Genomic DNA, 22,419 nt, shown 5'->3' on the forward strand with positions numbered 1-22,419 from the left:
CCACCTACCATGTATACTACTTATACTCTGTACCTTTCCCCCCCTCTCCCCCTCCCACTCCCCTAAGGACAACCCTCCATGTGATCTCCATCTCTATGGTTCTGTTCCTGTTCTAGTTGTTTGCCTAGTTTGCTCTTGTTTTTGTTTTAAGTGTGATCATTAATAACTGTGAGTTTGCTGTCATTTTTACTGTTCCTATTTTTTATCTTCTTTTTCTTAGGTAAGTCCCTTTAACATTTCATATAATAATGGCTTGGTGATGATGAACTCCTTGACTTGACCTTATCTGGGAAACACTTTATCTTCCCTTCCATTCTAAATGAAAGTTTTGCTGAATAGAGCAATCTTGGATATAGGTCCTTGCCTTTCATGACTTGGAATACTTCTTTCCAGCCCCTTCTTGCCTGTAAGGTCTCTTTGGAGAAATCAGCTGACAGTGTTATGGGAACTCCTTTGTAGGTAACTGTGTCCTTTTCTCTTGCTGCTTCTAAGATTCTCTCCTTCTCTTTAATCTTTGGTAATGTAATTATGATGTGCCTTGGTGTGTTCCTCCTTGGGTCCAGCTTCTTTGGGACTCTCTGAGCTTCCTGGACTTCCCGGAAGTCTATTTCCTTTGCCAGATCGGGGAAGGTCTCCTTCATTTTTTGTTCAAGTAAGTTTTCAATTTTTTGTTCTTCCTCTTCTCCTTCTGGCACCCCAATAATTCGGATGTTGGAACATTTCAAGATGTCCTGGAGGTTCCTAAGCCTGTCCTCATTTTTCCGAGTTCTTGTTTCTTCATTCTTTTCTGGTTGGATGTTTCTTTCTTCCTTCTGGTCCACACCATTGATTTGAGTCCCAGTTTCCTTCTCATCACTATTGGTTCCCTGTACATTTTCCTTTGTTTCTCTTGGCATAGGCTTCATTTTTTTCATCTACTTTTCGAACAGATTCAACCAATTCTGTGAGCGTCTTGATAACCAGTGTTTCGAACTGTGCATCCGATAGGTTGGCTATCTCTCTTCCTCGCTTAGTTGTATTTTTTCTGGAGCTTTGAAGTGTTCTGTCATTTGGGTCATTTTTTTTTTTTTTGTCTTAGTGCGTCTGTTACTTTAAGGGGCGCAGCCCTAGGTGTTTGGGGGCGGAGGGGTAATGCAGGTTGCTGCGCTGTGATGCTGCTGACCTGTGCTGTGACACTGTATGTGGAGGAGGGGCCAAGAGGAGCAATGGCACTAGCTCCACTCTACACCGGGTTTCAGCCACTTCCTCCACTTCCCACAATCGAATTGGGCCCCTCTGGTGCTGGTTCCCGAGTGGGTGGGCTTGTGCACACTCTAGGCCCCTGTGGGTCTCTCCAACAACCTCTCCTGTGAAGCTGGGAGTCTCTCCTGCTGCCGCCCCAACCTCCACGGGCGTTTTCAATCAGAGGTTTGAGGCTTTATTTCCCCGCACTGGAGGCCTGTGTTACACGATCTGCTTCACTGCCCTCCCAGGTTTATCTGTGCATGAGTGTTGGGCCGCAGGGTGCTGCCCGCACTCTGCCTGCCCCGTTCTCCGCCACTCTGAGTCCGGCCCTCTCGGTCTGTGCGAATGTGGGGCCACAAGGTCTGCTATTGGTCAGACTGCGTGCCCCGTTTGTCCCACACTCTGCTGGTATCGGTCCCGCCACGGCAACACGAGTCCTCTCCACCCCGGCTGTCCTTCTTTGCCCCTCCTACCGGTCTGGATGAATGTTTATTTTTTATTTCCTTGGTGTCGGACCCCCTTGCCGTTCGATTTTCCGTCAGTTCTGGTTGTGCGAGGAGGCGCAGTGTGTCCACCTACGCTGCCGTCTTAGTTCTCCTCCCTTCATTCTTTTTTGAAATAAGTTTTCAATTCCTTGCTGTTCCTCTTCTCCTCTGACACCCCTATGATTTGGATGTTGGAATGTTTAAAGTTGTTCTGGAGGTTCTGAAGACTTTCCTCATGTTTCTGAATTTTTGTTTCTTTATTCTGTTCTACTTGAATGTTTATTTTTTTGTTCTGGTCTAAACATTGGATTTGAGTCTTGGTTTCCTTTTCTTCACTGTTGGTTCCCTTTATTTCGCTTCTCATAAACTTCACTTTTTCCTCTATTTTGCTACCATACTCTGGGGAGTGGTCCAGGAGGGAACAATATGGACTGCTCAGCTCTGGGCTGGTTTTCAGTCATTTCCTCCACTACCCATAAGGAAATTGGGTCCTTCTGGTGCCGATTCTCAGGTGGGGGCGGGGGAGTGCAGTTTGTATGTTCCAGGACCCTGTGGGTCTTTCCAAGGAACTCTCCTAGTACTGGGATTTCCCCCTACCACATCAGCACCCACAGGTCCGAGGCTTTGAGACTTTATTACCCTGTGTTGGAACCTGGGTTGCAAAGTCTCTCTTGCTCCTCAGTTTATCCCTCTGGTTCAGCTGCTTGGAAATGTGGGACCGCCCGCTCTGCCAGCTGACACCAGGCCTGGTCTCCCTGTTGCCTCCTTACCTGTGTCCTCTGCACCCAGCTGACAATCTCCACCCCTTCTACTGCTCGGGGTGAATGTTTCTTCTTTAACTGCTTAATTGTTGGACTTCTATCGTTTCTGGCTGTTTTTAAATTTTTTGTTGTCATTCTTTATGTTGTGCAACCAGGCAAAATGTATACACCTGTGCCTCCATCTCAGCCAGAAGTCAGAGTGTACAAGTTTCATGGACCAGCAATGTGCCTCTCAAATGGTGTACTATTTTAAAGAGGTCTCTTCCACCCAGGAGATACCAGCTGTTGTTCTTAAAAGTCAGGGCTTTTGAAACATTGTTCTGTTGCTCACAAACCCTCTATGATGGCTTTGATTGGCTCCTCGAAAAATAGACGGTTGCTGGCTTACCCCTTGGTAAAGAAAGACAGAGGATGGGCATGCCAGCCAGCTGGGGAGAGCGCTGTCCAAGGAGAAGACCTGGTTGGCAGCACAGAGAACCACAGCCAACGTGCTCGGCTTCCCACAGGCGCCTTCGGATTCCCAGGGGTCTGTTACACCTGAGTCGTTATGTACAGTTTCTCTTAGACACCCGTGAGAAGTGCCCTGTCTGAACTCTCTGTGTGAAATACTCAGCCCCAGATATTTGCACTCCCTCCATCCCCCGCCACAGTGTTTTGTCCCCAGGTGTCACCTCATACAGAGGACTCCTCTGAACCCCAAGCATTAGGCAGGGCTCTTTTCCCACGTTACTTGACTGACCTCTCATCTTTATTTCTTTACAACCTGGACCCACGTCCAGAAATGGTAAGTGCAATGAAGCCAAGGTGTTGATTTTGTTCCCTCTGTAGCCAACACCTGAAACAGTTCTTAGCCCCTTCCACAGAGGCTCTCCATGTGTGTTGGCTTCCCTGACCTACCCAGGAAAGCCTTGTGACTTGTGTGACCAGTGGCATGGGAACATGCCCATGTCATGTGCACCGCGATTTTTTAAAGCTCTCTGGGTGGTCAAAAGTGCAGCCAAAGTTGAAACACATCCATGTAAGGATGGGATGTATTAGTTTTCCTTCTTCTCTCTAAAGGAGTCTCACAGAACTGGAGCTGCCCCACACAGCGCTCTGGAAGTGGGTGGTTGCAGGTGGATGATCACAGATTGGCCCAGGTACTCAGAGAGACTCCAGAGAATGGCTTAGGGCCCCTCACAGGTGACTCCTCCAACAACCCTGGCTCAGATTTATCTCCAAAGTATTTGGGAAGGCACCTGGGGTAGACATTACCTGGAGACTGAATTCATGACCTGAGGACATGTGCAGGAGGTCTGTGGTCTCTTGGTGGCTGAACATGTGCATGGTAACTGCTTTCTTCCAGGTGCTGTAAGAAAGAGCCAGGAATCCTGAGGGGGAGACTCCGTTGGTGCTAAGAGTCCATGGGACGTGTTGGGAGGCCTCTTTCAGAAAGCCTGGGACTTGTGCTGGCTTCCCCAAACTCTCTGCTGGTAAGAGAAATGAGCTTGGCATGGAGCATGAAGGAAAAGGCAGCCCAAGGAGGCTGTGGGGAAATGGGGAAGTATGAGGCTTCCACGGGCCTCCTGAAGGGGATGCTTTTCGGATGTGTGTGTCTGCACATTGGCTGGAGTTGCAAAGGTTAGCGTTAGGTCCTGTAGGGGTCCTGTGTTGGCAGAACCTTCAGCTAGTATGTGGTTTGTTAGAGGTAGTCCCACAAATGTGTCTTGGAACCACTAGCATTTGCTTATCAGAACTTAGGGCCCATGTGGGTAAGTGTAGAATCTGGACCAGGGTCTGATGGTCAAGTAGGATGCAGCTGGAGGTGTGGGGATGCTTTGGAATCCTCACTTAGACCCAGGGAACTCCACTGCCTTTAGGAACTTAGGAAGCAGCATCTCCTGTAATGGCCCAGGGCCTCATCCAAGCCTCTTCTGTGAGGCCTGTGTCAGCATAGGGCTGGGAAGTGGTTAGGTCTGTCTACCAAAGATAGGCATTTCTCTGATTAATGTCAGAAATGAAAAATCACGTTCATAAGAATCAGAGGTTCCATGTGCCAATGCTAACTGCAAGGTCATTTCCTATTGCTAACAGTAGCTTACTGAGGTACAATTGGCATTCAAGTGCACATATTGAAAGTATAAATCTCACTTTGACCAGTGTGGCTCAGTGGGTTTGGTGTTGCTCCATGGACCAAAGGTTGCTGGTTCAATTCCTAGTCCCTTCACCTCTCACTGAAGAAAGATAAATAAATAAAACTTTAAAGAAAGGAAGGTATAACATTTGATAAGTTTGTACATGGAGATAACCATGAAACCATCACCACAGTCAGCACAGTGAGTTTACCTTTCCTTCCCTGTAGTTTTTCTGTGCCTTTGTGATTCTTGCCTCCCTCCCTCTGAGCCACCGAAAGCCTCAGGCAACCACCAGTCCACTTTCTGTGTCTAGAGTTTACATTTTCCAGAGATTATACAAATGCAGTTTTCAGTGTGTACTTTGTTGTTGTCCTGCCTATTTTCACTCCGCATAGTTATTCTGACATGCTTTCATGTTGTTTATAATAGCCTCTTCCTTTGTCATTGTTGGATCTAGTACCCTTGCATGGGCATACCACCAAGTATTTACCCATTTCTGTTGATGGACTTTTTCTTGGTCCCAGATGTGGCTATTGCAAAAAATTCATTGGAACACTCATGGACAAGTGTCTTCATGAATATACGTTTACATTTCTCTTGGGTTATAGCTAGGAGTGGAATGGCTGGGTCACATATTATGTGTGTGTTTAATTCTTGTAAGAAGCTGAGCAACTTTTCTAGAGTGATGGTACCATTTTATGTTTCCATCAGCAGTGAGGGAGACTTCCAGAGTCGCCATTTTCTCACCAACGCTTTGTAGTTTACGTCAGAATAATTATAATGTGTTATACAAAACCGAAATTTCCCAACACTTTCTTAAAATCCAAATAAAACACATTAAGTGCCTGCATGAAAACAGTAAGCCAATGTTTTCACACAGAAGGCTTCCCACACTGCTTCTCTCCACCAATCACCAACATTGTTGCTTTGTGTTCCACAAGCCTGTGATGATTTTCTCAGAATGTCGAAGACACAATCTTGTTGGCTGATGATTCTGATCCTACCCTTGTGTTTGGCAAATAACTGAAGTTTTCCACAGAGATGTTTAAAAATGTTGCATTACTTTTTTTAAAAATGTAAACATGAGTTTTTTCCCAAGCAATTGCCAAAAAACTTATATTAAGAGATACAAATATTTCATGACTATTTGGGCATGAAGAAGGAAACCTGGGTGGGAGAACATTCTGTGCCACATGTCTTCATTTTTCCTTCTCTCTCTCACTCTCGCTTATCCTTTTTATATATACAAAACACTGAGATCTTGCTTCACTGTCAAACTGGTTTGTGACCAGACAAGGAGACCATACACAGAAGGGCTTCAGGATGGGGGCGGGTGTATGAGCTGTGCTCAGAAATGAATGGGAGTGAGTCTTCTCCCAGCATAAATCTACAGGCAGGAGTTGAGCTGACTTCACCAATGCAGGAGAGAAGGCGAGGTCAAAGGTATGTGCTAGTGCTGGCTGTATGTGGGGGATCAGATGCTGGCAGCCTGTCTCTGCCCACCCCAGTCACTTTCTCTTCATGCCTCAGCCCAGAGTGGATTTCTCTGTGCAGACCAGGGCCACCTAGGACAAGTGCCCAGAGAAGGAGGAAGATCATCATTCCATGGAGTGTGCTGTGGGCTGCTGAAGAAGCCAGCTTGGTGCCCACATCCTTTGCCTTGGGCTGGCCCTGTACATCTTACCAACCTCCCTGCCCTGCCCACAGGCGCACTGGGACCCCAAAAGAACAGATGCAACAGCTGGGCTTCAAGCGTTCCTGGTGGGAGGGAGATGGGACAAGAGCTGCAGCTCAACTTTCCTTGTTCCTAAGCCCCAGTTGATGGTGCAGAGTTCAGTTGGAGGGTGGGAGAGAGTCAGATGGACAGAGAGGGTCAAATCAGGTGAAACTACAAGGTGAGGGGCAGGTGAAGGGCCAGGATGTGCATGCACGCTTGGAGGAGGCACGAAGCGGTCACAGGTTGTGGCAGCACTGCAGCTGGTTGGGTTTCTGTCCATTGGTAAAGGGCGGCATGCTCATGGCACCACGTTGTTGCCAGGGGACTCGCCCTGGGCTGTGTGTTCTGCAATCTCCTTCTGTGACATGATTCACTAGATCTCTGTGAGAATGTTCCTGAAAGCTTCCTGTACAGTGGTGGAGTCCAAGGCAGAGGTCTGGAAGAAGGACAACTTGTTCTCTGTAAAGGGCACAGGCCACGTCAGTGGGCATGGCCTGCAGATGGCACAGGTCGCCCTTCCTGTCTACCAGCACGATGATGATGTTGCTGTCAGGGTAGTCACGCAGCTCCTTCAGCCAGCTCTCCACATTCTCCTATGTCAGGTGCTTGGTTATGTCATACACTAGCAGCACACCCACTGCACCACAGTACTATGCCAAGCTGATGGTGCAGTTGCCCTTGTGGCCACTGGTTTCCCAATCCTGGGCCTTGATGGTCTTGCCATCGACCTGGATGCTGCAGGTGGCAACCTCCATGCCAACGGTGCTCTTGCTCTCTAGGTTGAAGTCCTTGTGGGTGAAGCAGTATAGCAGGTTGCCTTTCCCCACACCGGCATCCCCGATGAGCCCCACTTTGAATAGGTAGTTGTGCTAGCCTCCTCGGGTACCATTGTCCTGGTGTTCCAGCCCTCCTCTCAGTTTTTCTTTGAGCACACAGTGAGAGTGCCTGGAAAGAGAAAGTTACAATGTGGGGCTCTGATACAGATGCAGAGTCAGGAGGGGGTGGGATGGGACAGAGATGGAGTAGGCAACAGTGGCAGATGTCCTTTCCCTCAGTAGCATGGCCTAGTTCATCTTGCAGCCCTGGTTGCTAATAGGCTGCCATCTGTTCTTGGATACAATCAACAAGACAAAAGGCAGTGCACAGCCTTTGCCACCAATTGTCAAGATTAGTTTCTCTATCTCAGAAGCAGGACACCTCCAGCGTGTCCACTATGTCTAGGGATATTCAGAACTCAAAATACCAGTCACTGGGTATCTGTTCAGCGTGAACTAGGCAGGATCACACAAGGGGCTGGGAGGACTTTGAAAGCAGGCCACAGATAGGATGTCACAATTTCTAGGTTCACCACCCTGTGCCCGGCTCCTCCTGTGACACAGGCCTTTTTCTTTTCTGGGTGTTGCCCAGGGGGACCATTGGCATAAGGCAGAAGTGAGCCATAGCTTTTAAGAAGCCTCAGCTGTGGGCACAGGAGCCTCAATAACAACATTCTCCTCATCAGGAATCTAATCCCCACGTGCTCTCCATGTCTCCACACCCTATTGTTGAAGACCCAGGCTCTCCTGAAGACACACCTTCCCAGGAATAATTGTCTGACCCCACTAGCCCAGCAGTGCCACACATTAGTCTGAGGGTTCTACATACACTGTGCCATTGAGTTGCTATAGCCATCCATAGACAGGTATGATTGTTCCTGTTAACAGTACCCCAAGGTTCTGAGATGTTTAATTTTTACTCACAGCTTCCAAAGAACCCAGATAGGAATGAAGCCCAGGTCTACATGAATCCACAGCCTGTGTTTTTAAGCACTTCTATGTGACAACTCCGTCCAGGCAGCACCCCCTTTTCTGACCCACAGTGGTCCAGACTTGGTCCCACTCAGTGGGTTACTTCATCAGCTGGTAAAAAAAGAGTGTGTGTATGGATGACATCTTCCACATCTCCCCTTGTCCCAGAGGCCTATGGCATATGGCAAGGTGTATGTACTGACTAAACATTCGTTCATGAATAGCGGTTGCATTCAGACAACAAGGGAAAAGAGTTAAAATGTGCTCAATACCAGACAAAGTACTTTCCATACATTAATTTACCCAGCCCTATTCTAATTGGCACTATTAGAATGGTTCTTGACAGGTACTGTCACCTTTGGTACACACAGTTTCTTTCATTCTGAGGCTGGTTACAATGGAGTGACTCACCAATGCCTCCAACCATGTGAGCGCTGGAACCTGGGATGTCCACACACCCATTTCCCAGTGGTGCTCCACTCTCCCCATTTAATTGGCTTTCTGATTTCATAGTTCAATCTAGTTCCAAATGGCACTCTTTCATGGCATCCATTATCTTTTTTTTAAAGTGTGTGTTTTGAGTAATTTCGGGTAACTAAGTAGCTCTGGAAGATATGAGATGCACAGGAACAGTCTTGGCCTCCCATCAATGCATAGAGACAGTCCATTAATGGGAGGGGAAAGGTGCCGCCCCCCGGACAGAAAAGTGGGCCCAGAAGGAATATAAAGGCAGAGGCGTGGGGCACAGAGCCACCGTCAGGGAAATACTCACTCTCAGTGAGCATAACTGAGGAGGTATCATCTCTCCCAAGATGAAGCTGCTGCTGCTGTGTCTGGGGCTCACCCTGGTCTGTGCCTCCCAACATGATGTCGCAAAATGCAACTTGGACATGTCACAGGTAGAGTCGGGGAAGTATGGGGAGTTTAGACATTGGGGGTGATTTGGGGGATTCTGAAGTGAGGTGGCCCTCCTGGAGAGTGAAAGCTTTTGATGTTAGACCAATGGGGTGGTTTCTGACCTTGGACCAAGAGCAGTTGTACCATGTGGAAAGATGACAACCCTCGGGGACCTCCATTCTCACTGAAGGGACAGTGGCAAGAGCCCTATGTGGGGTGCCAGTCCACCTGAGTTCTAATTCCATCTTCACATCATCACTATGAGGCCTGACTCAGGGGCCAGATTTCAAGGAGACAAGGTTCATGCAGTGTCCCACCTCTTCTCTTCTCTGCCAATCACTTTACTGATTTATTGCAGATTTCAGGGGAGTGGTATACCATTCTCTGGGGCTCGGAAGTGAGGGAAATGATAGAAGAAAATGGGAGCATGAGAATGTTTCTGGAGTACATTGAGACCTTGGATAACTCCTCTGTGTTATTTAAATTTCATAAAAAGTAAGTATGGCATTGTTTCTTGGGGACAGAAGCCGAGTATCATATTGGAGCTGCCCCCCCACCCCCGCCCCTCCACACACGCACACAATCATGCACTTTCGTGTTGCACTTACACTGTGGGCCTGGGTCCAAAGCAGAGTTCCTTATCAACAGCAAGAGATCTGGGATGTGATCAACCTGATGATTTCTAGACTCAGAGATAAGAATTGCTGCCAAGAATAGGTTTAACTGGGAGTAGAGGAGTTTGGGCAGAGGGGTTCTGATTCATCTGTAGTGTGACAATGTAGTTTAGGTAAGAGCATAGGATGGGGATCAAGAGCCTGGCTCTCTTGTGAAACTATCTTTTTCTAGTTGTGTGAACTAGGAATTTTATCTATTTTCACCCAGTTACCCGTTGTGTAAAAATAAATGATCATAATTGTCTCCTATGGGGTTTTTCTTTTTTGTGTGAGGGCTGAGTGAGGCAATGTTTGTACAGCATTTATCTGAGACGCTGGCACATCTGAGCCCTCAGCCAAGTGTGTAGACAGGTAGCTGTGGCAGTAGTGACAGTGGGACGTGGCGGGAAAGGAATAGTAGTATTACTAGTTGACTCATTCTTAAAGTAGCAATAAAGTAAAACAGGAAATTAAGAGTCCTTTAACATTTTATGAAAGGTATTTAATAGTTTGTTGAAATGGCACACTCAGATTACGAGTGAAGTGGGACGGAGTCAACCCCTCAGTATCTCACTGGCACCAATCAGCTCATTCTGTTTCACAGCATAAACGGGGTGTGTGGTGAACTTACTTTCATTACTGATCCAACAGAAGAGAAGGGTCTCTACAGTGTTCCCTGTAAGTACACATTTAAAAAAGTCTTTGTAAATTCTATTTCCATCGACAAGAAATTTACTAAATCCCAGTATCTTTAGGATGGAGATCCATTTCTGATTAATGTTATTTAGGTACTATCCATGAGGCCATTGAATAGCCAATTTTCTTCAATGTTTGGGAGAACCTTGCTTTGCAAAGCCATGGCCTGGCATATAACCATGAGAATAAAATGGCCGTGTGGTCCTATGTACCCCTGGCAATAAAAGAAAATTGGTCCACTAAGAAAGTAAATTGTTTGGAGAGCTTCTGATTCCATGCCTACTCTGATGGCATGGAGGCCATTGCCCCAGCAACTGGGCTGGACAGGGTGTCCATATGTAATACCAGCAGGGCTCCTAGACAGGACAGAGACACGCACGTGGCAGACATGGCCGAGGGAGGTGGGTGAGCCTCAGGCAAAGTAATACAGGACAGGTGCAGCTGTGGCTGAATTTCTTACCACTAGTAATCAAGACACCACAGGTTGTCATTTCCACCCGAGGAAGTCACCAATGAAGGCCCAGAGGCAAATGGAAGGCTTCAATATCACCTTCACCTCTTCCAGGATATGCACCTGAATTAGTTTTGTAAAAGAAAATATTTAAAGAGTTTCTCTTGCTTGCCATGGACCTAAGAAGTTCTGACCTGCATTCTGTTTCCTCTACAGATGATGGATACAATAGGTTTTACATAATTGAAGCAGTCTACAATGAATATGTTATTATTCATTGCATGAATTTTCAAAATGGGAAAAAAACCGATATGATACTGATGCATGGTAGAGTATTCTCATGCTAATATTCACCTTGGAGTGGGCTGCAGATACAAAGATTGTCCCAATCTTCTCCTGCACCACCTGTTCTCCCCCAAAGAGAGGTCTTCACAGTGGGTAGCCCCAGGCTTGGTGATGGGAAGGTGATGAAATCTCCCTCTGTGCAGAAGGACATCCTAAAACTGTCAAAGTCAACTCAGGCTACAGCCCCTCCCTCACTTCTGCCTAAAGCACCAGTCAGTGCCATCCATCCCCATCATCTGTCCCCTCTGCCCCAAGGGCCCCCATGACCAACACAAAGTCACAGCAGTTACTGTCACTCTTCCCACAGCCCGAAACTCAGATGTGAGTCCAGAACTGAAGGAAAAATTTGAGGAAATTTGCCGAAACCGTGGAATTCAGAAAGAAAACATACTGGATTACACCAAGGATGGTAAGTTTACCTCTCTCTGGTTTCTTCTTCCTGAGTCTCTGTGTTACTGATTGGAGAAAAGCCAGAGAAGGCAACACCTGCAATCGGTCCCCTCTACCCTTCCATAGAAAATCACTTGGTTTCTCACTGGGAAATAAGGTGCTGGTTGTTGACTGTGCTGTGTTCTGCCTCTACAGATCGCTGTCTCCAAGCCCGAGGGAGCCCTGGAGCCCAGTCCTCCAGGTGGGTGATGTCTGATGGGGTGTGGGGTGACCCAGATGTCACTACCCTCCGTGACCAGTGGCGCTTGACGCCCAAAGTTTACAATAAGGACATTTGGTGAGGAAGCTTGTGGGGTGAGCTTGAAATTTGGAGTTGGGGGTTGTAGTTCAGGAGCCACTCCTTCATGAGATTTAGAGCAGATGACATCACAATTGAAAGGAAGAAACAACGAAGTGCACCTCACAGGGTCACTGAGTGGATGTCCTGCTGCTGAGAAGACCTCAGAAATTGATACTGTTCTAAAATCATTAATACTTAAATGTGAAATAGGGAAAGAGTACCAGGGTGTGAGTGTGAAACTCCAATACACTACTGGGTCTTACTCATCTTCCAAGGCCTTGTCCTTGGGCTCACCCTCCAATTTCTGGTAATGCGGTCTTCCTTTGATCTGTGCACATCCTTAACTTCTGACCTGGAAGTTGACCTCCCCTTTGTGCCACAGCTGCAAAATATCCTCATGTGTTTCCTCCCTCAGCTATATTGTGGGGCTTTTTTCAGGAAACATAAGGGAAAGTCTTAGCAAGTTGCGCTTGCATAAAGCCAGCATCTCAAAATGCTAACTATGGTTGTTGCCATTCTTTCTTGACTTATCAAAAATTCTGCAAAATCTTTCATGCTGAGGGTGGGAAACCCAGCCTGGGGTCCTCCACTGAGTCCTTGCTGTTTGTCATATACCCATTTGAGGGAAGCATAAGCTGGGAACATAGTAGAAAAGGAAAAGTCATTCCCCAGTGTCCTCTTTCTCCATATTCTCAAAAGTAGTATGGGTGAGAGAGCAGGCTGTTACCTGTATCTTCACCATTGTTCTCTGTAATGGAAACTCTCTTTGCCTTCAGTTCAGTCCAGGAAGTGCTTAATGAGTTTCTGCCTTCTCTCTCTCATTTGTTTATTTAGTGCAGAGTGAATGCTTCCTTCCACGGTCCCCATGTCTTCTTGTGACAAGTACTTTGACCTGATTTCCAGCACTGTCGTCTAGGAAGGCATTATCTCTGAATCTTCAGAATCTTCTCTATGTGTCTAGAAACTCATCAACTCATCAAGAATCAAAGGTTTTTCCAAATTTCCGACTCTCTATGCCATACCTGGGAGATCTCTACTTTGAATAACACTTTCTTCTACCTGGTTAATAAATCATACAAACTCCAGTTGTGAGACTATCTTTTTGAATGTAACACACTTGGTGCTCACAGCAGGCCAATGAGGGGATCCTTGGCCCTATTCCCATATTGGTCCTCTGCCTTCTCAGAATCTTCCTGATTTTGGAATTCTCCTATGTTCTCCAGTCATTCTCTGTCCCTGTGAGCGCTGCCTGCCCTGTGATTAGCCTGTTTGTTAGTGACCTGAGAAAGCCAATAAGGAGCTGCCCCACACTGTGTCCCATCCTGGAATTCTCCTTCTCACTGTGACACTGAGAAATAGATGCTCTGGGGCGACCCAGCGTGCCATGTGTCAGGACCCAGCTTCTCTACACCCCCAGATGGGAGCGAGTGGGTGTCAGAAACTCTCACTCACCACTACTGGTATCTACTGTGCCCATCTTCTGTGAGATCTAGGGTCCCTAAATATATTAAGAATATAAAGTTCAATTCAAATTGGGGTGCAGGACCATTCCCATTCTGTACAGGTGCCCTGTCAATGAAACAGTTCCCTTGCCAGGCAGGGCTACTTTGAGGGTTTTCGCTGACATGGAGCCACAGGACTGGAGCAACATTGTTTCTCCTGGGTATGTAACACTTAGTCTTAGACCCATGAACAGTGATTGCTTTCCCTTAGGAAGGACATCATCCCCCACTCCCATCCCCAACCCTAGGGCCATTTGTACAAGATTGCACTATGTCCATGCCACTGATGCTCCATTTCCTAACAGATTTCATTATCAGCAACATAAATACCAATTCCCCTCAACAAATTAAAGGGAATGTACTAGATCCATATTAGCACGTTTTGATATCAAAACGATTTTGAAGGACACACACATGAAGCATGACAGCATTCATTTAAATAGTAAATAACACACACAACAACAGGAAATATCATTTGTGGACCCCTGTGTGTGTGATAATGCAGGGCTTCTCAGAACGTGCACACTAATCACCTGGGGACCCTGATGAACTGCAAGCTCTGAATTAGCAGGTCTTGGTGGCGTGTGAGACCCTGCTTTCTAACAGGCTCCCATAGATGCCACTGCTCTGCTACCTTGGGTGGGGTGACTAGCATGAAGGGAAACTGTCCTTCTCACCTTCTTTATTTTAAAAAGATTTTATTCCTTTTTAGAGAAAAGGTAAGAGAGGAAGGACAGGAAGAGAAACATCAATGTGAGGTTGCCTCTAGTGTACCCCTTACTGGGGACCTTGCTTGCAACCCAGGCATGTGCTGTGACTGGGTATGGAACTGAGGACCCTTTTATTCCCAGGCCTACAATCAATCCATTGAGCCTCACCAGCCAGGGCTGCTTCTCACCCTCTTCAGTACATCAATGCCTTGACTTTTTTGCTTCACCTGGGTGGTGGGACCTCTCAGTTGTACTGCTGGACTCACTTAAATTTAAGATATTCTAGCCCACAAGTGGTTGTTAAATAGGTGTTTCCATGGAGGCAGGAGGGCTGGCACCTCCTATTCCACTGTCTTGTTCCTGACAACCCAGGTCGGTGATTATTTCATGTAAACACACATGGAGAAAGACACTGCATTGCACTCTGAAATTTGATTTTCTAAGATATTGAATAACCCAGGAATCGAATGGAAGTTATGATGAAATCAGCCTTCAATGGGAGCATGCCATTGATTCTTGATGTACTTTGCTCAGGGACTGGAGGGCCAAGCTCACAATCAAGTCCCATGGATATTTTCCACCATGACATTTAAATACTAAGTTTTTTTGTTTTTTTGTTTTTAGTTCTGTATCACTCTACTATCACCTAGCTGTCCATCAACACATTCGTAGAATTGAGAATAAATTGAGATGATTAAAGAAAGAGAAGCAAAGCTGTTGCAAAGAGCACCACAGAATAAATCCCAAACGCAGGCCAACATGAATGGAATTTCTCACTAGGGCATACATGCTCAGTTCCTTCTGAGAGTTCCCTGTGCCTGTGCACCAGAAATACAGTGGGGAAGCTGTGGTGTTGGCATCCAACTGGACGGGAGAAATGGGTCCTGCAGTAGTTTCCTGATTGTGGTGGAACAAATCACCAGGAACTTAGAGGCCAATGCACCAAGTTTATTGTCCTTGAGATCTGGGGGTCAAACGTCTGACAGGCGGCTCCCTGGACTAAAACCAACGAGCCCCGTGTCTGTCAGTACACTCAGATCATCTTCTGTGTCCTTTCTTAGAGTGTAAAATATTCTCCTTGGTAGTTTTCTTGTGCATTCTTGATTGTTAATTGCTATGTACTTTCTCCAGTTTGTTTGTTCCACAGTGTAAAATTTGTATGTTTGAATTAGCCAGCTGGACTCAGTTTAGAGGAGCACAATTTGGTTGGCAACGTCCAAATGATCATATTCGGAAGGCAGGTGAACATATCCCTTCTTCTCTCCATCAGGTCTGAGCAGGCTGTTGGCCTTGGCCACATCAGTGTTGTAGAGCTCCCTCACAGCCTGTTTGGCCTGGTGCTTGTTGGCTTCGACAGCCACAATGAACACAAGTGTGCCGTTGTCTTCCATCTTCGTCGGTTGCCTCCCTCGGTTGGCAAGGGGACACAATTATGGCAGAGTAGTGAAGCCTGTGTCTCTTGGGAGCAGAGACTTAGGCTGCCTTCTGATCCACAGTGTCAGACCAGGGAAAGGTCAGTGGCATGCAGATGTCGTTTGTGTGTGGCTTTTTACGCCTTTCAGCTCTGCTTTCTTTGCCTTCAAAGCCTTTGCTTTGGCTTTGGCTTTGGAAGGGGCAGTAGCTTCCTTTTCCCTTTGGGCACCATGTTCTTGAAAAGGCTGTTTGTTTTTTAATGATTAGTTACTATCATGAGTTTTTGCTGCTATAGAGAAATGCTGTGGACTTTGTAAATTGAATACCTTACCAAGATTGACGAATTTTTCAATCATTCTAATGAAATTTGTTCCAATACTTTGTTGACTCTTGGTTTTATACATATATGATCATATTGTTGCAAATAGTGCAAAAGTACCTGTTCTGACACTTTGGCTTCTCCCCATCTTTTTTTGTTTTCTTCTTTTCACTTCAGCCAGAACCAAGAGGGATACTTAAATATTGAAACCATAGTTTCTATCCTGGAATTGGTATAGAATTAAGACTCAACCCACTGACTATTTTCGTATTGCCTATGAGCCGAGATATTGGCTGGCAAACAATATTAGGAACTCTATTTATTACCCCAATGGAGCAAATTTGCAAAAATTTTATTCACAAAAAGAATCCGTTCCTCTTAGTAATACATCTCTGTTTTAAAAAAATAGTGGTAGTCAATGTTCTATTTTGAATTTTATCAAAAATGTGAAAATGTTGTTTTTCTATTACTGTGTTAGTACCTACATACTGCCTTAACTTTGCCTCCTTGCTGCAAGAGGAAAAAAATGCAGGTATTTCCTACCCACGTCTACAGAGAAGGACTTTGCTGTCCCCTTCTCTGTACCGTGGCCATTCTCTTGACTGCTCTTACCTCTGGGGGACTACTCTAAGTCCCCCAAACACAGGAGTTCCTCAGGTTGAGCTCCTCAGAGCGCCTTCCATGAAATGAAACATAAAGTATCTAATTGTGAGATTTAGGAGATATTATTTTTAAAAACTATATTTTCTATGTTTGGTAAAATGGAAGGGAGGGAGAAGGTGAGGAAGAGAAACATGGATGTGAGGGAGAAACATAGATCGCTTGCCTCATATGCATCCTTTCTGGGCACTGAACCTGGACCCGGGCATGTGCCCTCACCAGGAATCAAACCAGTGACCTTTTGCTTTGCACAATAATGCCCAAGACTCTGAGCCACACTTGTCAGGGCTCAGGAAATCTTTTTCATTTGCCCTGTTACTGCCCCCCTTGAGTGATTTCAAGGTGAATGAAGGACACGTAAATAACTGTCAAATAAACTTCCAGTGTAAATGTCAAACCAGGACACCCTGAGGCTATCTGGCATTTCAAGAGCAACAAGGGAGACTCCAGATCTCCCTTCCCAGGTTCCAAATTCTGCCAGCTGAGTGTCTTGTCCCAGGACACACTTGAGTTGACACTGTCTCCTCCTGGAGCAGGCTCATCAAGAAGATGCCAGCTGTTGTCCTGTTTTGTTTTGTTTTTAAAGAAATTTATTTTATGGATTATGCTACTATAGTTGTTCCATTTCCCCCCATTTCTTCCCTTCCAGCCTGTACACACCCTGCCCGTTGCATTTCTCCACCCCCTTAGTTCAAGTCCATGGGTTATACATATAAGTTCTTTGTCTTCTCCATTTCCTCTACTATTCTGAACCTGCCCCTGTCTGTTTTCTACCTACCATTTATGCTACTTATTGCCTGTACGTTTTCCCCATTTTCCCATCCCCTTTCCCCCTGATAACCCTCCATGTGATCTCCATTCTGTGATTTGGTGCCTGACCTAGTTGTCTGCTTAGTTTGTTTTTTTTTAGGTTCGATTGTGGGCAGTTGTGAGCTTGTTGTCATTTTAATGTTCATACTTTCGATCTTCTTCTTTTCCTGAGATAAGTCCCTTTAACATTTCCTATAATAAAGGCTTGGTGATGATGAAGTCCTTTAACTTGACCTACTCTAGGAAGCACATTACCTGCCCTTCCATTCTACATGAAAGCTTTGCTGGAAAGAGAAATATTGGATGTAGATCATTGCATTGCATGACTTTTGAATACTTCTTTCCAGCCCCTTCTTGCCTATAAGGTTTACTTTGAGAAATCAGCTGATAGTCTTAAGGGAACTCCTTTGTAGGTAACTGTCTCCTTTTGTCTTGCTACTTTTAAGATTCTCTTCTTCCCTTGAATCTTGGGTAATGTAATTATGATGTGCCTTGGTGTGTGCTTCCTTAGGTCCAAAATCTTTGGGACTCTCTCAGCTACCTGGACTTCCTGGAAGTGTATTTCCTTGGCCAGAATAGAGAAGTTCTGCTTCATTCTTTTTCCAAATAGGTTTCAATTCCTTGCTGTTCCTCTTCTCCTCTGACACCCTATGATTTGGATGTTGGAATGCTTAAAGTTCTCTTGGATTCCTACGACTCTCCTCATTTTTGTGTATTCTTTTTTCTTCATTGTGTTCTGGTTGAATGTTTATTTTTTTTCTTTGGGTCTAAACCATTGATTTGAGTCTCAGTTTCCTTCTCTTCACTGTTGGTTCCCTATATTTCACTTTTCATAAACTTCACTTTTTCCTCTATTTTGTGACCATACTGTGGGGAGTGGTCCAAGAGGGAACAATATGGACTGCTCAGCTCTGGGCTGGCTTTCAGCCATTTCCCACTACTACCCATAAGGAAATTGGGTCCTTCTGGTGCTGATTCCCAGGTGGGGGGCGGGGTCTGCACTTTCCAGAACCCTGTGGGTCTTTGCATTGAAGTCTCTTGTGAAACTGGCATTTCCTCCCACTGCCTCAACCCCCATAGGTTCTTTTAGTCTGAGGCTTTGAGATTTTATTTCCCTGAACCGGAACCTGAGTTGCAGTCTCTCTTTCTCCTCAGTTAATCCCTCTGGTTCATCTGCTTGGAAATGTGGGAACACCCACTCTGCCTGCTGACACCTGGTCTGGTCGGCCTGTTGCCTCCTTGCCTTGAGTCCTCTCCACCCGGAGACAGTCTCTACACCTTCTACTGCTCAGAAAGAATGTTTCTTCTTTAACTCCTTAATTATTGCACTTTTGTCATTTCCAGTTGTTTTTAAATTTGTTGTTGTCATTCTTTTTGGTTGGAAAAAGGCAAAGTGTATACACCTGTGCCTCCATCTCAGCCAGAAGTAAGAGTGTACAAGTTTTATGGACCAGCCATGTGCCTCTCAAATGTTGTGCTCTGTTAAATGGGTATCTGCCACCCGGAAGATACCAGCTGTTGTTCTTAAACCAGTGCTTTTGAAAGATTGTTCTGCTGCCCAAAAGCCCTCTATGATGGCTCTGATTGGCTCCTCGAACAATAGCCAGTTCCTGGAGGATCCCTTGGTAAAGAAAGACAGAGGATGGATGTGCCAGCCAGCTTAGGAGAGTGTTGCCTGAGGAGAAGACCTGGTCGCAGCACCAACAGCAACAGCCCGGCTCCACAAAGCTCCCTTCGGATTCCCAGGGGTCTGTTACACCTGAGTCATTATGTACAGTTTCCCTCAGACACCCATGAGCCCTGCCGTGTCTGGACTCTCTGTGTGAAATACTCAGCCCCAGGTATCTGCACTTCCCCCACATCCCCGAATGCTGCATCCCCGGGTGTCACCTCACACAGAGGACTACTCTAAGCCCCAAGCATTAGGCAGTGCTCTTTTCCCACATTCCTTGAGTGACCTCTCATGTTTATTTCTTTACAATTGGGACCCATGTCCCCGAAGTTAAGTGTAAGGAAACCAAGGTGTAGATTTGTTCCCTCATCAGCCAACACCTAAAACAGTGCAGCCCCATCCACAGAGGCTCTCCACGAGCATTGGCTTCATCATGAGCTACCAGACCTACACAGGGAAGCCTTGTGACTTGTGTGACGAGTGGCATGGGAAGCTGCCCATGTCACATGCACCAGGATTGTTTAAAGGTCTCCAGGTGGTTCTAAAGTGCAGCCAAAGTTGAAACACATCCATGTAAGAATGGGATGCGTTGGTTTCACTTCCTCTCTGTAAAGCAGAATCAAAGAACTGCAGCTGTGGTGACAAGGTGTCTTGAGCTGCCCCACATTGCGATCTGCACATGGTCGTTGCAGGTAGATAATCACAGATTGGCCCAGGTACTCAGAGAGACTCTAGGGAATGGCTTAGGGCCCCTCACAGGTGACCTCTCCAAAACAGCTGGCTGAGGTTTATCTCCAATGTATTTGGGCGGGCACCTGGGGTGGGCATTACCTGGAGACTGAATTCATGCTCCGAGGACATCTGCAGGAGGCCTGTGGTCTCTTGGTGGCTGAACATGTGCATGGCAACTGCCTTCTTCCAGGTGCTGTAAGAAAGAGCCAGGTGTCCAGAGTCCAAGACTGAGTTGGTGCTAAGAGTCCATGGGACAGATTGGGAGGCCTCTTTCAGAAAGCCTGGGACTTGTGCTGGTTTCACCAAACTCTCTGCTGGCGAGAGAAGTGAGCTGGGCGAGGAACATGAAGGAAAAGGCAGCCCAAGGAGGCTGTGGGGAAACAGGGAAGTATGAGGCTCCCATGGGCCTCCCCAGGGGGATGCTTTTAGAATGGGAGTGTCTCTGGACATTGGCAGGAGTTGCAAAGGTTAGTGTTAGGGCCTGTAGGGGCCCTGTGTTGGCAGAACGTGCAGCTAGTGTGTGGTTTGTTAGAGTTAGTCCCCAAAGTGTGTCTTGGAACCACTAGCATTTGCTTATCAGAACTTAGGGCCCATCTGGGTAAGTGTAGAATCTGGACTAGGGCCTGGTGGTCAAGTAGAATGCAGCTGGAGGTGTGGGGATGCTTTGGAGTCCTCACTTAGACCCAGCAAACTCCACAGCCTTTAGGAACTTAGGAAGCAGCACCTCCCATAATGGCCCAGGGCCTCATCCCAGCTTCCTCTGTGAGGCCTGTGTCAGCCCAGGGCTGGGAAGTGGTTAGTCTGTCTACCAAAGATAGGCATTTCCCTGATTAATGTCAGAAATGAAAAATCACATTCATAAGAATCAGAGGTTCCATGTGCAAATGCTAACTGCAAAGTCATTTCCCATTGTTAACAGTAGCTTACTGAGATACATCGACATTCAACTGCACATATTTAAAGTGTAAACCTCACCCTGAGCAGTGTGGCTCAGTGGGTTTGGTATTGCTCCATGGACCCTAGGTTGCTGGTTCAATTTATAGTCCCTTCCCCTCTCCCTGAAGATAGATAAATAAATAAAGCTTTAAAGAAAGGAAGGTATAAAATTTGATAAGCGTGTACAGGAGATAACCATGAAACCATCACCACAGTCAGGACAGTGAGTTTGTCCTTCCTTCTCTGCAGTTTCCTCTGTGCCCTTGTGATACCTGCCTCCCTCCCTGTGTGCCACCCAAAGCCCCAGGCAACCACCAGTCCCCTTTCTGTGTCTAGAGTTTGCATTTTCCAGAGATTATGCAAATGCAGTTTTCAGTGTGTACTTTGTTGTTGTCCTGCCTATTTTCACTCAGCATAGTTATTCTGACATGCCTTCATGTTGTGTTTATCAATAGCCTCTTCCTTTTTCGATGTTCAGTCTTATTCCCTTGCATGGGCATACCACCAAGTATTTGCACATTTCTGTTGATGGACTTTTTCTTGGTCCTAGTTTTCAGCTACAGCAAAAATTCATTTGAACACTCATGTTCAAGTGTCTTCATGAATATATGTTTACATTTCTCTTGGGTTTACCTAGGAGTGGAATGGCTGGGTCACATCATAGGTGTGTGTTTCATTCTTGTATGAAGCCGAGCTACTTTTCTAGAGTGATTGTACCATTTTACATTTCCATCAACTGTGAGGGAGACTTCCAGTATCTCTGTTCCTCAGTAACACTTGGTAGTTTAAGTCAGAAAAGTTATAATGTGTTACAGAAAACCCAAACTTCCCAACACTTTCCTACAATCCAAGTAAAACACATTAAGTGCCTGCATGAAAACAGTAAGCTAACATTTTCACACAGAAGGATTCCCACACTGCTTCTCTCCACCAATCACCAACCTTGTTGCTTTGTGTTCCAGAATCCTGTTATAGTTTTCTTATAATGTCAGAGACATAGTCACTTTGGCTGATGATCTGAATATCTACCGTTGTGTTTGGCATACAACTCAAGTTTGCCGGACACAAGTTTAAAATATTGCATTGCCTTTTTTTAAAATGTAAACATAAATGTTTTCCCAAGTAATTGGCAATAACCTTATATTGAGAGATTCAAATGTTCAATGAATATTTGGCCACTAAGAAGGAAACCGGGTGGAAGAACATTCTGTGGCACATGCCTTCTTTTCTCCTTCTCTCTTTGTCTCTCGCTTACTCTTTTTGTATATACAAACCACTCAGATCTTGTTTCACTGGCAAACAGTTTTGTGACCAGACAAGGACACCAGACAGAGAAGGGCTTCAGGAGGGGTGGGCAGTGCACTGTGTTCAGAAAGAAATGGGGTGGGTCGTCTCCCAGCATAAATCTACAGGCAGGAGCTGAGCTGGCTTCACCCATGCAGGAGGGAAGGCGAGGTGAAAGGCATGTGCTGATTCTGGCTGTATGTGGGGAATGGGATGCTGGGAGTTAGGTTCCTGCCACCCCAGTCACTTTCTCTTCAGGCCTCATCCCAGAGTGGGGTTCTTTGGGGGACCAGGCCAGAGAGGAAAAGTGGCCAGAGAGGGAGGGTGATCATCATTCCTTAGAGTATGCTGTGGGAAGCTGAAGAAGCCGCTTGGTGCACATATCCTTTGCCTCTGGCTGGCCCTGTCTATTCTACCAACCTCCTTGCCTTGATCACAGGCGCACAGGGAAAATAAAGAAACAGATGCAGCAGCTGGGCTCCAAGGGTTCCTGGGGGAAGGGGGATGGGACAAGAGCTGCT

The 22,419-nt window shown here is 46.2% G+C and overlaps 1 protein-coding gene and 1 pseudogene across 1 annotated transcript; one reads left to right on the forward strand and one right to left on the reverse strand.

Moving 5' to 3' along the window:
- Positions 1 to 6,537: 6,537 nt before the first annotated feature.
- LOC128780540 (ras-related protein Rab-11B pseudogene) lies at positions 6,538 to 8,550 on the reverse strand (annotated as a pseudogene).
- A 270-nt stretch (positions 8,551 to 8,820) lies between these two features.
- LOC128780596 (allergen Fel d 4-like) lies at positions 8,821 to 12,945 on the forward strand. The gene is made up of 7 exons (XM_053921708.2): positions 8,821 to 8,987; positions 9,344 to 9,480; positions 10,243 to 10,316; positions 11,002 to 11,112; positions 11,438 to 11,539; positions 11,716 to 11,761; positions 12,695 to 12,945. Exons 1-7 carry the CDS (start codon positions 8,901 to 8,903, stop codon positions 12,702 to 12,704), a joined length of 567 nt encoding a protein of 188 aa, XP_053777683.1. The 5' UTR covers positions 8,821 to 8,900; the 3' UTR covers positions 12,705 to 12,945.
- Positions 12,946 to 22,419: the final 9,474 nt, after the last annotated feature.

Source organism: Desmodus rotundus, chromosome 1, assembly GCF_022682495.2.
Source record: "Desmodus rotundus isolate HL8 chromosome 1, HLdesRot8A.1, whole genome shotgun sequence".
Classification (NCBI taxonomy): domain Eukaryota; kingdom Metazoa; phylum Chordata; class Mammalia; order Chiroptera; family Phyllostomidae; genus Desmodus; species Desmodus rotundus.